Raw genomic sequence first — 15,995 nt, forward strand, 5'->3', positions numbered from 1 at the left:
CCTTGGGCAGGTCCAGGGCAAAGGTAGCGCGATAGCCCGTCGACAGACACCAGTGTGGCCTCTGGGCCAAATCTTGCGACGAACTGGGCCTAGACCTGTCAGGCCAAACCTGGCGGCCCTTGTTGACGAATGTGGGGTTTGTGGCTTTGGCTTTGGGGGGCTTTGGCTTTGGGTCTTTGGATGGCGGGGGCTCGTTGGTTGCAATTGGGACAGTTGGAACTGCCAGAACCCAAGTTGAAGGAGTCGGGACGGAAAGCACAGGACGGGCGGCCCTCTCGCCCGTCCGTCCAGCTAGGCGGTCTTATTATCCTGTCTATGGCAATTGCCTGTGGTAGAATTGCATGTCTCCAAGAGGGGAGATACAAGCATTGATCCCGTCTGTACCGTACCTCCGTGATGACGTTGGTATCCGCGTCGCCCTCCACTGGTGAGGTCTGGTCGAGTGGGGCGCCCTGACTCGGGCCACTCCAGTCGGGGGGTGTGTTCGGATTCGTCGAGGATTCCGTTCGGGCAACTTCCAACTCGGTTGAAGAATGGGCAGTACGCTGTTGGTGGCTGGCATCGAGTGTTGTGCGTATAGGTTCTTTTTAAGGGCACGAATCACGCTGATGACAGATGGCCACGGGTCTTTAAACCAGGGCGCGCTCAACCTAGAGGCTGAGAACTTGGAACAAATTCGGACAGCCCGATGAGCCACGGCAGCCGTACAGCTCGTCCGACAGCTCAGGTACCGCCCGTACAATACCTAATCTGCCTCCCTCTGCATTGTGTACGCCGTCTCCAAGGGCCACTCCTTCTTGAAAGCCTTGCAGTGCCACCACGAACGACGAGTGCGTGCGGCGATCCAGAGCTACCTTGCTCCATTAATGCTTCATGCCACGAGCTCTACGGACGGACCTCTCCATGTAAGTCGCAAGTGGGGTGCGAAAGAGGCTGCGGCTCGGATTTCAGGGACCGCACCGTTGCCGTTCGCGCAGAACGCCACGCCATGCTGATGCGTCCGCATTTCTCTTTCAGTCCCCAGCTCGGAGCGACGTTGCCGATGATACTCTCTGCAGTGCGCGCAATCAACCTCCCGGACGTTGCCAAGCCTGGCAGCCGTTTGTCAATTTGAGTCGAATGTGGCAATTCTTTTTAACGATCAGCCTTGCATACTGATTGGACGGCAAGTGGGGCCGCACATGAAACAGCGATTTGCATGGTTTGCCAAGCTGCGCCAAGCAGGAGGGTCGCCAGGGGGTTTCTCTGAGCTCTGGCCCGGCTCCAAGCTTTTGTGATTCAAAAGAATAAAGATCAGAGTCGCCATTTTTGCCAAAGTCAATGCATTTTCCAATGATGCATTATCTCGTAGGCTCCTATGAGTCTCATTGAAGTTCGCCTCAGCAAACGTGTGAATATTCTGCCTCGGAGCAGGAGGGCGTCCGTTGTTTCTCCTCGAGTTGGTTTGGTACAACCTGAAAATGGGGCACAAACGACGCCGCTCGCCCCTGTCCTGTTACAGCGCACCACAGCTGCTGCATTTCCTACACAGCAGGGCGTCGGCATGTGTTCAGGACTGAACTTCCCTTGACTGGAGCCTAGAACTACGACAGCCAGATATTGGGCGTGGTCTCTGGTCTGCCAGTTTTGCCCGATTGAGAAGGGTCTTGGTGATGCTGCAACATGCACACTCGGTGTGAAATGGTTTTGTTCAAGTGTTTACCTTCCTTGCCCAAGCGAAGCTGTCTACTACAGAGCAGAAATATTAGGTTATCCAGAAGTGGAGTTACGCAAGGCGATGCAGAAAACTCGACGCCGTGGAATCAGCGGTGGCCTCAACAAGCGAGATACCATGTCTGCGCGGTACCGGCATTGCATTCGTACATGTACGGGAAGCCGGAATGTCGTGCGTGGCTGGCTCTGAAGGCACAGCGGCATATGTTTGGGAGTGCAACATCCTCGGCTCCTTCGGTAACGAACTTGATCCTTGCTGGGAGAACCGGAAACGAGAGCCGGACATCTGGGGATTCCGTCTATACAGTCCAATCCCGAGTGGCTGTTAGAGGCGACTCCCTGAGATAGATGCTTGCCTGTTGCAACATCAGAAATGTTTCGGCGTTTCATCGGCACCTGATTCTCGGTAGTCTGATTAATACCTACACAGTACAAACCTCGCTCAAATAGAGTATATTTTTGAGGTTTGGTCAAAACATGCGGGAATTTACGTGCCGGAAATTGACACGGCATATTTACGCGTAGGGCCTTGCTCGAGAATCACCCCCTGGAAAGATTAGCCCCTTTATCAGGGGGTACTGAGAACAACAGTCAGTCTTGTCTCGTGCTGTTGGTCGTACAAGCAGCACCAACTTCCTCACAAACATATTAGCTCAACTTCCCAGCTCAATGGCCAACGTCAGCTTCAGGTTATAGAGGCTCCATTCTTTTTCTCGAGAAGGGAAAAGAGAAGAAACTTCTACGAGTCGTACATCACGAAAGCTGATGACGTGATAAGGTCAACGGGTTTGGTTATGGCCCAGAAAAGCATAATGCCGATAATAGGGGCCCGTAAAGTTTTTCTGTCAGACTAGCACCACTGCAAGATAACCTGGAAACCCTAACTTGACATCGCACTCCTCCAGCCTTCATCTCCAACCGTCCGTCACTCCTTCATCACACAGCCAGGCTAGCTGGCCGCATGCCCAGAATGCGGCGCCAGGCAATAAAATGGTGGCCAAAGAGGCCGCACTCTGAGCCCCCATCAACACCGACATCATCCAGAGGGGACGACATCGGCATTGTCATCTCCTTTCCCGCAGCGTCGAGTCCGAGAAGAGCCCACCACCTCTCGCCACTCCACGGTTTCATCCTAGGCCTGCAGCAGCAGCATCATCATAAACAACAACAGCCGCGCGCCCCAGGCAGCCTCCACATTGAACGCGCCGTGTGCCGGCTCGAAGCCGAGCGGCGGAAACACACGGAGAGGAAGCTCAAACAACGGCATCATCAGCGGCACGTTCAGGAAGCTGCCGCGCGCCATGCAGTGAGCGGCGGCAGCGTACCTGAACAAAAGCTCGCCCGCGCCGAGCCCGAACCAGGCGAGTTTGATCTCAGCCACTCGGTGAGTCGGGCGACTGTTGCGCACCCGTTCCGCTGTGCTGACTGGGACTGAAAGATATTAAAGCGCGCCTTCACGGCGCTCTCGATGCCTTTCCTGGCATATTACCTCTGGGATTCCGGTCAGGCGGCGCACTCTGCATGAACCGCAAAGCGTGTTGCGGAACTGACTTCCGTCTTTGTATCTTCAGATTGTCAGACCCCCAGAGGAGTTTGGCAGTGTCACATCTGTTGACTTATGTGCTATTTATGTTGCCATCTGAGAATTACCCTCTCAGGGGGGGTTAACGGCTTGTTGCCTCGATAACTGAGAAAACAAACAGCCTCATTGCGTTCAGTGTCCGGTTGCAGTGGATATACACCACCTGTCGCAGGGTAGGCTGACATTCGTCTCATTCTTCTATTATCAGACTTTGAACTTGCTGGTATCGTGTCTCGAAATAGACAAACCCCTGCCACGAAAGACAGTTGGCTTGTGGGATGAGTCAAGGGTGTTAGCTGGTGGCGGTTGCGTGAATGATTCACAAAAATATATGTGTCTGGCTGTCAATCATCAGTTCCGTTTGCCGATTTATGCATAAATTTACAATCCATAACTCCTCCTTTCTCAACGCTCCACGACTAATATGTACTTACATAACCCAAAACGGAGATAACTGAGCCTTCCATATCACATGTGACACTATCAAAGCCATCGACCACCCGCACACCGACGGGGAAAAGACCCCAAAAGACACGATCATGCATGTTCTTCACAGCGAGCTATTGCAAAGGATCTTTTCACACCTCGGCTACGCATCGGCCCTCGCCGTGTACCGGGTAAACCGCTGCTTCTAGGCACACAGTTGCGTCGACAGATCCAAGTGGTCGAGGAACGATGTCCTCCGCTTCGATTTCCGCTACGACCGGCACTTCTACTGGCGCATCAGCCCAGCCCCCTGTTCCGAATGCAAGGAGGAGCGCAGCGCAGATTCACAGGTCACGTCGCTGCCGCACAGCCGTAGTGGGTGAAGATTGACTGGAGAAGATTGAGAAGAACTGTGAGACGCGAATAGTCGAGTGAGCTAGAGGTTTGATGAACCGGGGGCGTGAAAGCTTGAAATGGAAAGGGGGAACAGGGTGTCGGGAGCCGGCCATGATAGGGCGTTGGTCTAGTAGATACTTTGGATATTCACGCCAACGGACTCTGGGGGATCTTGTGATTTCCCAAGAACTGGAGAGAAAAAGCAAATAAATCCCTCTCAATTTTATGTCTGACTTTCTTCACTTGGCGCCTCTCTTAATAGTTCAATGCCGAGTTGTTCCGTAGACTCTTGTATTGGTTATATTTCTCTCTGGCTCTTTGCTAGTCGCCGTGACTCCATTGCTCTCCCGCAGAACCGAATGGTTAGGACGGGTTTGCACTCACTCAGTAGCCTTGAAAAGTTTCAGAACTCTCCAACGGGGCTCAGAGAGTTAAATAACGAATATCTTGAGTGAGCATACATAAGCTGTGCCTGAGGCAGTGTCTATAGCCTCGCCCCAGACTCCTTGCAACTAGAATTGTGTTCGTCTCTACGTAAGACAGAGAATGGGTGAGTCAGATTAGTTCATTGCAACTAAACGAGCAACTCAAATGGGTGTCTGAGATTACGAAAAACCGAATCCCGTTTGAGAGACAAACAATTCCCTTTTGAGGGCGTGGGTAAGACGATTCCTCTTGCCAGCCGGACTTTAAAGAGTCCTGTCATTACCACATTCTCTCACACACATGTCCGAAGTACATAAATCTGTTGTCGACACAAGATACTACTTCAACTCTAGCTACATTTTCTCTCATCACTTATCGAATCATGAAACGGCCCATCAAGTCCTTCACAGCAGAGTGTCCAAGAACATGTCTAATCTCCATTCTGGATATTCAGTCCTAGAGTTATATTAACTCTAGTTCCTCTCACCGAACTGAGCAGACCAGACTTATGCTGAGGCAGAACAAGAAAAGCATCGGGCAGTTTCCGAGACAAGACAGCCACACAGACACTTTCTCAGTGAAGAGGTGAGCAACAACAAATGAGACGCCCCCCTGAAGTATCGCACACTGTGCAAGGAGATAAGACCACTAGCAAGGAAAGGCCGCTAATGTCGCCACTCGGCATGTAGCTTCTCGTCATATTTTCTTTTCGTCTTTGGGCTAGAAGCTGAAAAAGTGCACATTACAAGCAAGGCTCTTCTCACTAGGTAGGTAGATGCCCGGGCAGTTTGCGATCTGCGTGTCTCGCCCAGTCAGGAACAGCAGAACTGTGCCGTGTGGTCACGGCAAGATAGGTATCCAAGGCACCATACTCTGCCGACGGCATACTCACTCTTGGATTATCTGGTTGGGTTGCGATCTCAAACCTCGATCTCGACCAGCAGCCGATTAGCAATCGGCAAGCATGTACCTCCCAGCCTCCGAGCGCAATAATTAGGTCCATAATTTCCGCCATGGCTCAGGCGTCCAAGGTACACACAGTATGCATCCGGCAGTCAATCCCCTACTCCGTAGTAGGGAAATGAACAGGTAAAGCAGGGCAGGAGAGAGGGACATGTACCGGCGCGTTGCCTTTTCTGACTTGGCTCAGCTTGGCTTGGAATCCCACGTGCGCCTTCTTGAGACATTGACAGAATCTAGACTGCAATGTGCAGATCCGGAAAAGGCTCCTGTCTCCTAATAACTGGGGAGTTTTGCCTTTTTTTTCCCACCTTTTTTCTCTCCTCGTTCTATGTATCTTATCCGGCCAACCCCCCAAGCCCCCTTTTCTCATATTCTCGTCCTTGTTCTAGACCCCCAGCCATCAGGCTGGACCGGACACTGTGTATGTACATCCATATCTCCATCCATGGATGCCGCGACAGGCAAAGCAGGCCAAGACAAGGCTCTGAGCCGGGATTCAGCGCGTCGGTTAACGGGCGTGGGCGCGGTCAAGGCGCTTACCCGAAATCACGACTCCCTAGCTAATGATTACTCCCGTAATGGCTTGCCCTCCCATTTGTTGGACATGAGGAAACGTGCTGTATGCCGCTGCGGGCCGGGGCTGTCGACCCGCGAGCGCTGTGATTGGCCAGTAGGGAGGTCCTATATTAACCCTTTTCCATATGTTGGGGTGTTTTCTATCTGTCGTGATGCTCCCGTCAGAGCCTTGCGCGTGTTCCCTGCTTGGTGCCAGCCAGCCTTCCTCCTTATCTGCCTAACTTATCTCGGGGCGCATGGTGTCTCGATTAATGCCTAAATGTTGTGCCTTCTCTTGCCCCCAATGTGTCGTTTTGTCTGCCCAACTGGTCGAGAGGGCGGAGAGGGCGGCTCTGGCATATCTGAAGCGGCAAATACTAGCAATATCTGGCGCGAACAAACTCTGCTGCTACGTAATGTAGGTGCAATTTCAGTCCAAGTCCAATCTGGCTTTGTCACATTGCCGGGCTGCAAACCTGTCCCGAATGAGGCTGCCAACTAGGATGGCGTCGCGTGCATGCTTGGGCGGGAATCTTTTTTCTCGAAACAAGTATCCGGCAGACGCCATGGCTTTGGTTGCCTTTCGGCGGAGTCCTTTCAGTGGAGTGTCAAGTTTCCTGGCGTTGCATGTTGCAGGTGGGTGCTGATCGTGATGCAACCCCGCTGTGTTTTGCAAGTCCTACTGTGTAAAAGACCTGTCGACTACTTCGAGATACTCGAGAGGACGTGCAGTTCTAAAAACAGCGACAAGGCAGGCGTCAGTTGCCTTCCAACCTGCCACGAAGTGTCGCACTATGTCTCAAACTTACCTGATATTTTATTGAGGCTCGATCTTCCCTACTGCTGCAAGATCCCTCCGTATTGAGCAGCCTCATTCTTGGTCGTCGACGCGAGGTGTTCAATGGCCAGAGAAAAGAATTTCCTGGGCGGAATTTTCCCTCCGGAACTGAACTCCTGTCCGACAAGAAGGCCATGGAAGCACAACATCCAGGGCAAAACATCAATTTAAACTTATCGGCCGTCTGGCTTGGTCAGGCGTGTGTTAAACTGAAGTGGCGTGTTTTCTTAGATGCGAAGACTCGAATAAGGTGTGATGCGTTCACGGTAGAAACCGTTCTGCCTAATGGCGCCCTGCGGATGAAACTCGAAACTGGATGTTAGGACAGCAGATTAGCACACGGACCCGGGGACGACCTTCGTGCTCGTTGCCCGTGGAATGCGCCATCCGTCAAGTCAGGGTTCGACAGGTACCGTTGTCCTTCGTAAGGCGGGTAGGAATGGTCCACTCGGTTCGTCCATCCGGAGACCCATGTCTTCAAACGGCGCTGGCATATGCTTGAGCTCCCGGCTAGGGCGGGTAGCGGCACCATGGAACTGGGATTTAGCACTAAGAACCTAATTTGTTGCCTTCCAGTTCAGATGACGTTGGGTCCGTTGGTTGCCTTTTTCGAAGCCGGCCATCTACCCGGAATAAACGGCCCGTGCTCCTCTCCGGGTTCGATGCATTGCTTCCACCCGCTTCGCAGACCGCGGTAGTTCCAATACAGTGAGCGGTCAAGAAAGTCTCAATTTTCCGGCCGGCTCAGCGACTCATGTAATCATGCCGATATCGCCAAGGGGAATGACTCCATGTTGAGAGGCGGCTGTGGTGATCAGCTTTGGCTTCCTCGAGACATTCCAACCACATCGACCGCGAGGTACCACCAAAGTTTGTGGAATATCTGCCCGACTTCACCCTGGGGATGTCTAGTGAGACGAGTCCCGAATTGACCCAGTGCGTAAAGCTTGCCTTGGCGGGCAACGGGGCAGTCTGGATGACTACAGACTGCCCAACAAATTGGTCACAACACCGATATCGAAGTTCGGGCAGTCTCGAATACTCGACAAAATGATGCTAACCGGTCCAGTCGCTGTCGGAAAATAAAGCGCACAAGAAGATTCCTGTGCGCGGAAAGAGCCATGTAGTGCCTCGGAGGCCAAGACGAAATACGAATCCCTTGCCTTGTTTGCGGCCAACGGGGACTCCTCGTCACTCCGTCAACAAACCGTCATCAGTATGTAAGTGCGGTTTTCGTGCTTACGCTGAGTTCGCACGATTGTCTCCCAACGAAAATGCACATAATTCACCCTTATCTGTAGGCTCGAAAATATTAAGCAGGAGCTTGCAATACTGACAATGAGAGGAGAGTGGCTGGAAGGCCTCGAGCTGCCGTTGAACAGACGCCTAATAATCCTTGAATCTGAACCGAATTTGGGCGTTTGCAGCTGCAGTATCCAGGCGCACCAGTAACCTGGTCTGCGGTGCGAACCGGGTCTGCGGCGCCCACCACGGTCTGGGGCTGTGGGGCATGAAGCAGGACTCAGTCCTATCAAAGGTTTCACTGTTGCATTCTTCCGCATGCTACATTACCAGCTCGGGCATCTGTGGCGAGTTTCACTTGTGCATCGAGATTTAACTTGTTGGCCCGTCTGGCCGAGGCCAGCCTGGACGTGTCCCGATGTCGATCCGTGGTCTGCAAATGCACCGCAACGACGGTTGAGGCTTAGGGGTCAGGGGCGAGCTGCACAAATATTTGGATGATCGTGATAGAAAAGAGTTAAATTTTGGATCGCCAAGAGAGCCGGAATTGCCTTCACGGGATTCTGCATGACATTCATTACCTAGTGGAAGGCAGTGCTGGTTCTCGATCTGCAGGGATAACTAGGTAGGTAGGAGGCGAACCATTTTAGTCAAATATCGAAATCGAGATCGTGAATTCGTTGAGGGGGGAAGGGGACCTGTTTGTTCAGATACAATTAGACTCCCGGCCCCCCAAGCCGAGTGCCGGAGAAAATGAAATTGTTATAGTCCATCGTTAAGCCACCAGATAAGCCAATTCCAGACAACACAGCTCGTGGGGTCTTTTTCACTGCAATCGGGGCGCTAGACAGCGAGACCTAGAAAAGAAAAGAATGTTGTCTCTCGCCAACCGTTCCAGTGGGATCGCAAGTTGCAGAAATAACGCAGCTAACTAGCTAACTTTGTTGGGAAAGACACTGATAGAACAACGTTTCCCAAGCTAAGTGGCAAGGGAAGAAAGAAAAAAAAGAAAGAAAATGCGAGGAACCAATGAGTAAGCGCGAAGTTGTCACCGCCTGATCAACCTCAGCTGACGTTTGCCGAAGTTGGTGTGTGAGGACGTCGATAAACTTTCGTCGACTCATGGTGGCTGAGTGGCAAAAGCTGGGCAAAATTTTCCAATCGGTAAATCGGAGACGTTTGCGTATCTATTTGCCATCCCGTTCAACAGCGTCAAGAAGGGGACTTTGACAACAAAGGAGCTGTTATCTCCGTCAAACTTCACACATATCCCAGTCATCGGGACTCTGATGATTGCCGCCATCCTCCAAGACCGAATGGGCCTCTTCGGCATAATGGCCTCCAAGTATGTGATACCCCTCCTCGGCGACGTGAAACGCATCTGACGCTTGATATTCCACCTCCATGTACTGGCCAACCCCATATTCTTGCGATGGAGGGGCATGCTGGTCATAGAGATCATCCTCGTCTAAAGAGGTCGGGTACGGGTGGGTCAGTCGTTGTTCGGAAACGCTGGGGAAATATGGATCTGTCCGGGTGACGGCCGGATAGATGGGATGTTGACCAATGGCCATGTAGGTCCCCTCTTCCTTCACGTTATATTGGATCGAGTCCTTTCTCTTGGTTTTGCCTCGAGGCACCACAGATTGCCGAGCTTCACGGGGGCCTCTCTTTTTCTTGTCCTTCTTCAACAACGCGGCATCTCTATCGACGGGACTTGATATGTCTTCGACATGTTGCTGGGTAGTTAATGTCTCATCTATGGTCGATTGCCTGGAACTTGATAAAGTGTCAGCGGCACCCAGCAGAATTGGGTTAGACTGAGGGGTGATAGCGAGCACTTACGAAGTGGTTGAGTTCGGAACACAAACTAGCATCGAAGCCTTCGAGTCCGACCCGGAGCAATTGTCCTGGATACTCGCCGATGGAGGGCTAGTGGATAACATGAAGTCATAGCTGTCAAGTGGCAGTTTTCCAGGCTCTAGACCGGCGGCGGCGAGGGCTGCGAGGGATGCTTGTTGCTGCCGAACCGACACAGGATTCGGCGGCGACCACTGGTTAGTAACAGGACAGCACTGGCGAAGTGGTAAGGAGTGGCTATGTCTCTCCGAAGTATCGGAGAAGCCAGTGATATCAGTGAGCGAAGTGTGTTCAATGGAGCCCCGGGTAACCGAAGAAGCTGTCGTCGATACTAGTGAAAGATCACTGAAGCTGTCTCGGAACCCGTCTAAAGCGGGCCCAGCGGAGATATTGGAGTGGTGACGGTGACGCCGCGAATGGCCACGAGGCTCGATCCTGCCGAACATTTCTTGCTGGGTTGTTGTCAGGCCGTCGGTCAAGAGAATAAAGAGAGGTGCGTGCTTGGTCTGCAGGGGCAGGTCGGATGAGAGCGCTCTGCGTTAAATGGGAATTCGTCTTTCACCGACTGGGCAACGAAGGGACAGACGCGGCGTATCTCAGACGCAGGGCAAAGCGAAAGAAGCAATCCAACGACGGCTTCCTGTCTACTGGATGGAGCACAACGGCGGTAAAGAAGTCCAGATGTGCTGAGCCGGCGCTATGTTCAAGGCAACTAAACTACCGAAGCTCGATCGACAGCCTGGTCAAGTTGATTGGGTATTGGACTAGGGCTTCTTGTCTTTTGCGTCACAGTTCCGGGAGCGCTGCCATGTGTTCTGCTCTGGTCCGTCAAGCAGCTCCCCGGGAGTCGCTGTGGGGTTATACTCGAGAGAAACACGAGGCGGTGCAATATCTAGGACTCAGTACTAAGCTCGAGACGGCGAAATTGCGACCCATATTGTTGGTTCGCAAAAAGGCGGCGACCGACATGTATCGGACACGCCAATCAGTGCAGAGATTCGGTAGGCGGACAGCTCCAAGCATGAGGGTAGTTCGAACGTTGAGCTCTCCGGCATTGCGAAAAAGGGGCTTGAGAGACTGCGAATTGGGGAGCAAGCACGAAGACAGAACAGACGAAGAAGCTCTGATGATGAGGATTTAATTCGGGGCGTTGAAATAAGCTGTCTTCCCGCCAGGACTCCTTGGAGAAATATTGAAATGCCTGGTGAGTAGGTGCTTCCTCGCGGCGCGGATTCTCACATCCTCAGTGGTGTGACCACCCGTGGGTATGTTTCGAGAGGCGACGAGCGTCGCAGCCTACCACCTACGCATGCGGGTAGACGGGTAGATGCACACCAGGCATTCCAAAACTGAAGAATGATCTTTACCACCGCCTGCAAATGCAGAATCTCTTACCTACCTACATTACCCGCTCATGTTCGACATCGCGATGAAAGCCTATCATGCAGCCTGAATACTTTGGAGCAGCGGCCTACAGTGAGACCTAGACCGTCGGCGAGCTGTGTTTTCGTGAATAACGTTTAGGTGCAATATCTTACCTGGCACCTACGGTACCTATTGGCTTGCTCAGAGAGCCATGAAAGGGAGAGACACAACCATTTCGCTTTCGGGTTGAAGCCATGGGGGCATGAGGGGGCGCCTCTAGGACAGACGGAAAGTGGCTGTTCTTGGACAAGCAAGCAGCCGGCAATTGCTAACGTGTTGGGGAGAGAAGAAGGGAGGGAGACCACTTCACTTTTTGTGGGGTTGGAGTTGATGCATGTGGAAGTTCTGCAACTCTGGGGGAGGGACGAACTGAAGTACACCGCCAGCAGCCATGGGAGGAAGGCACGATGGGAAGGCACATACCAAGTTACTCGGCCAAATTGACCCGTGAAGCTGGAAGTTGCTGCCGCATCCAACGCGTCTTCCACCCCGGCTTATGTTCCTCCTACCTTAGCTACATTTTCCTTTCAATGGCATGGTGGAAAGACGACGGCCTTCAACGCCCCAACCCCTCGAGCCCTTTGTCCATCTCGCGTCGTAAGTGCATATCCGAGCTATGTAATAAGAACCCTCTGGGGATGGTTAAGGTACCCCCAGGTCCAATAATACAGTAATTGCCTCGCAAACGTCTTGGTGTCCAGTCGCCCCAATCTGTTCGTGGATCCCGCAAGTGCAGAGGCGGTTCTGTTTTAGCCCAATTTGTCCTCTTCTGCAGGAGACCAGCCAAATAAACCGAGCGAGACACGATGCGAGTGAGGCACACGCATCGGCCGAGACACGCACAACAACTTCGTCAAAAGCTAGCTACTAAGTACTCTAGGCTGCTACTGCATTCTCTTATCTGTTACCTGGGTAGGAGGTAGGTGATTTGCTTCCCCCCTTGTCTGGAGATTCACCTTCAATTCTGGAAAGCCGACCAGCAACCCAGCGCTTCGTCCTCGGATGAGACACTCCAACTCCGCAGATGGATGCACAATCCACTTTACCCCTGAATCGCAAACCTTTGTTCATTTAGACCGGCTCACCTGCTTATGATCGCCCTGACACGCTGCCCCATTCAAGACTCCTGGTAGATTGTAGGTAGGCAGCTACTGTACGATGGCGACCCCAACGTCAATCCCCGCCGTGGCTGCTTTCCAGGCGTCTCGTCTGGCGACAAAAATGAACTCGTGCATAATTACCAGCCGGGTTGCATGATGTCCAGCGAATCGAACGAGACCAAGGGCCGCTGCACTGCAAAAAGATAAGAATGAATCACAAAGCTGCTGGCCACGAGACTGTCTTCCTACGAGACAAAAACAGACATGGCGGGTTTTTGGGGGGCTAGGTGACCACCTTACTGTATCCCCTTCGTGCGGCTCAAGTGGAAGTTCTGGCTCGGCCGCAAAGTTATCCTTGCTGACAGGGACTCACCTGGTTGTGCGCGTAGAGATTCTGCCAATTGCAACCTCTAAATCGCTGCGCCGGGAGCCAATGGATGGGACCTGCGGCAAGTCATGATTGCGCACGCATCAATAGGCAGGAGGAACTGAGCAACAAGACAAGGCTCGAGCCTGGAAGGTGGATGGACGGCGGGTGTCGGGGCGCCTCTTCCAGCGTTCCCCGCGTTCTTCTCTGCACATCATCAATATCGCGATGATCTTAAGAACGGTGCTTATTGACGCCCCTTTCAGCCACCCCCATTCAGTTCCGGTTGCTTACCTAGTTTGCTACTTTTCGGCCAAGCCATCTTGAAATTTCGGTGAGAGCTGGGATCGTGGTTGGACAAGGGGAGATGCCTAGCAGAGCCGCATCAGGGCCAAATGACTATTAAAGCCTAATTTGGGTCGCACATGTCTCGGCCAACTTTTGTCCGAGGGACGGATACTCCGTACATACTCGGGCAGTTTATTGCTTGTATAAAACACTTTACTCAGCTGCCGTACCTTCAAAACTTACTAAATGCATAGGCGAGGAGACTAATAATATATCAACGGTAACCTATTTTCTGCTCTGTTTCTCTTTCTTCTTTGTCTCATAAAATTGAATGAAGGATTTGGCCTAAATTTCCCTTCTTTCATATATTTCTGTGGCTGACAAGAACGGGTTAGGGTTTAGAAGAGTCATGGCTAGGCACACCATCGTCAACATCGTCAACGGCGTCCTATATCAAGTTGACGGTGTGTCAATTGCAGCGCCTTTATTTCGAGGACAGAAAATTTCCCAATTTGTCTTAAGACACTTTAATATTTGACCAATATGGCTCAACTGGTATCGACGCAATATCAAAAGATGGCATGCTGGCCACTGCCGCCTTTTTGACCCAAGCCAATGTTCGAGCCACAGCTATACTTATCGGTCGACGCTCATATCGCTGTATGTGCAGGACTAAAATAATGAAACAGAAATAAGCCAAAGAAAAGGCCAAGCGACGACAAACTATCTATCGAGATAAGAGGTCATAGAACCAAGACGCGGAAACAAGAGAAGAAGTATAATATCGAAATGGGTTAAGTTCTGCTTGCCCCCTCCCCCCTCCCCCTCTGTTTGCGACGCTCTTGTCCCAGCCTGCCTGCTTCTTTCACGCCTTAAATCTGAAAGATTGAGCCTCAAATAATCAACAAATACTCAAGGGGACATTTTCAACTGGCAAGAGAGAGAAAACAGAGATGCGCATATGGCTGGGAACATATTTACTCTATATTTGATCAGAGAGACAGAGCTCGTGCCAGAGACAATGCCCTGGCCACGGTCGCAATCTTGGAGCCTCGACATGGCCAGCGGTTCATTTAAGCTCCAGCGATCAAACCCGCCAGAAAGTGCTTCACTAGCGGGCCGAGCCGCTGTGGGGTGGTGCTTTCTGGGGCTCGCCTAGGCTGGCCGCGATCCCACGGCCCCCGTCCGGGCATGGAGCAATTGGAATTGCCTAGTGGTCGAACTGCTAGTGGTCAGAGGGTGTCGTTCTAGCGTCCCAGACTGTCGATGCGGGCATGGACCAAGCCTGATGATACCTCAGGCGCCTAGGCTCAAGGCAAAGTTGCCCGAGCTAGGTTGTTGAGCTTCCCAGGGATGACCCCTGGGACCTCGTTCAAACAAAAGGGACAAAAGGGTGACTGCCTCAATGAGCATCGAATACTACCATGTACTGTGCACAGTACAGAGGAGCCGACCCTGGGACCGACCTATGACGCACACAGTCTTGTGTCGTTGATGAAACTGGATACGTGGTAGACTCGGTCACGGAGAGGGCCCTTGATCAGAGTGGTGCTCGGATGGCTCAGCCTCCAAGTAATTTGTCGGAGGACGCCGAGGTTTGGGAGAGCTCCCACAGCGGCCTGCCTGACCCATGCCAGCTGACGGACCGGAACAGGAGAGTACCGCGCCCGGAGCTAGGTTGAAGAGTGGAAGTCACTCTTCTCGGTCCCTGAGCAGCCAGTCATCTGCTCGTTCGGAAACGCGGGTTACCGCAATGAGACATTGGTGGACAAACTTTCTCTCCACCAAACCAGCGGATTGGCCAAGAGGACGCGGCCGCGCGTGCCGGGTACGCTCGAGCATCTGATCAGCTGCTGCCAATGGGCTAACAGTCGTTGTTGGAGAACCCCGTCGCGGAAATCCTTCCTCTTTCTCTTGTTGGGGCCGAGCACACTATAACCAACAAGAGGGACGATAAATTGGCAGCTGTGGAAGGAGCCGGGATGGGGCCTCTTTCGCTTAGACACCAAACGGAAACCTTTGCGCCATTTGGTTAGCGAAAAGGGGCAGCAGCCGCTCTCGCTCGGAATAATGTGGCAATATGTAACCTGAGAAGGACCGAACTAGCCAATCCAAAAGTATGGATTGGTCAAGTCGCTTCGAGAGGCCGCCACTGAAGCCGTCGTGGACATTGATTGAATCCAGACTTGGTCGAGAGGCAAAACCCCGCGTCTTGGAGGTTAAGCTTCAAGGGATGGGTGGATGGAGTGAGCTTACCGTCCCAAGAAACTGCAGTTCTGGTGATTGGCCGTCGACCATACCTCAGCTAAGGTGCCAATTGGGCGTGACTGCATGGAGACTGCCCAAGAAGACCATTGCCGAAAACTTCTATGTTCTATGGATATTCTTCTCGAACAACCTCCAGTCTCCGACAAACACACCCCTGTGACGTGCTGGGGGTTTAAGATTCACAGCAGCTGACAAGGAAGCGCTGGCCCGATTTCGTTTCCGCTGAGCCAGACCGCGACTGGACTGGAGAAACCCCATCCCATGGACCGACGCACTGCACAAGTCGCGACTTTGATCGCTCTTTCCGCGAGTTTCGGAAATTGGTCATCTCCATTCCAGCTGGCAGGTTTGAAAACCTTCAATGGACTGTTGGTGGTCGCCCTTTCCTCGCAAACCCACTGTCCCTCACTCTCACCCCATACCTGCCCCACAGTCCATACCCATACAATAGAAGCTAAGCCATTTTGGCTTTGGGGTTGTCGAACATGCGCTTTTCTCTTCTGTTCCCAATCTCTAATCTTCCCTGTCTTGGTCACTCCCAGTTGT

At 52.4% G+C, this 15,995-nt stretch overlaps 3 protein-coding genes across 3 annotated transcripts; 2 read left to right on the forward strand and 1 right to left on the reverse strand.

Moving 5' to 3' along the window:
• Window positions 1–2,683: 2,683 nt before the first annotated feature.
• B0T26DRAFT_670205 (uncharacterized protein) lies at window positions 2,684–3,238 on the forward strand (the record flags this gene model as incomplete). Its single annotated transcript, XM_060439151.1, has 2 exons — window positions 2,684–3,097; window positions 3,152–3,238. The coding sequence occupies 2 exons, from the start codon at window positions 2,684–2,686 to the stop codon at window positions 3,236–3,238; spliced, it is 501 nt and encodes a 166-aa protein (XP_060302722.1).
• Window positions 3,239–6,627: 3,389 nt separating this feature from the next.
• Window positions 6,628–8,912, forward strand: B0T26DRAFT_797808 (uncharacterized protein; the record flags this gene model as incomplete). Its single annotated transcript, XM_060446935.1, has 9 exons — window positions 6,628–6,697; window positions 6,739–6,818; window positions 6,887–7,098; window positions 7,131–7,149; window positions 7,223–7,308; window positions 7,476–7,607; window positions 7,734–7,835; window positions 7,988–8,115; window positions 8,327–8,912. 9 exons carry the CDS (start codon window positions 6,628–6,630, stop codon window positions 8,515–8,517), a joined length of 1,020 nt encoding a protein of 339 aa, XP_060302723.1. The 3' UTR covers window positions 8,518–8,912.
• Window positions 8,913–9,394: 482 nt separating this feature from the next.
• On the reverse strand, window positions 9,395–10,935 carry B0T26DRAFT_760399 (uncharacterized protein; the record flags this gene model as incomplete). Its single annotated transcript, XM_060446383.1, has 3 exons — window positions 10,334–10,935; window positions 9,987–10,216; window positions 9,395–9,920 (listed from the first exon to the last, which is right to left on the reverse strand). The coding sequence occupies exons 1-3, from the start codon at window positions 10,445–10,447 to the stop codon at window positions 9,395–9,397; spliced, it is 870 nt and encodes a 289-aa protein (XP_060302724.1). The 5' UTR covers window positions 10,448–10,935.
• Window positions 10,936–15,995: the final 5,060 nt, after the last annotated feature.

The sequence above is a fragment of the Lasiosphaeria miniovina genome (assembly GCF_030549165.1).
Source record: "Lasiosphaeria miniovina strain SMH2392-1A chromosome Unknown B0T26scaffold_1, whole genome shotgun sequence".
Classification (NCBI taxonomy): domain Eukaryota; kingdom Fungi; phylum Ascomycota; class Sordariomycetes; order Sordariales; family Lasiosphaeriaceae; genus Lasiosphaeria; species Lasiosphaeria miniovina.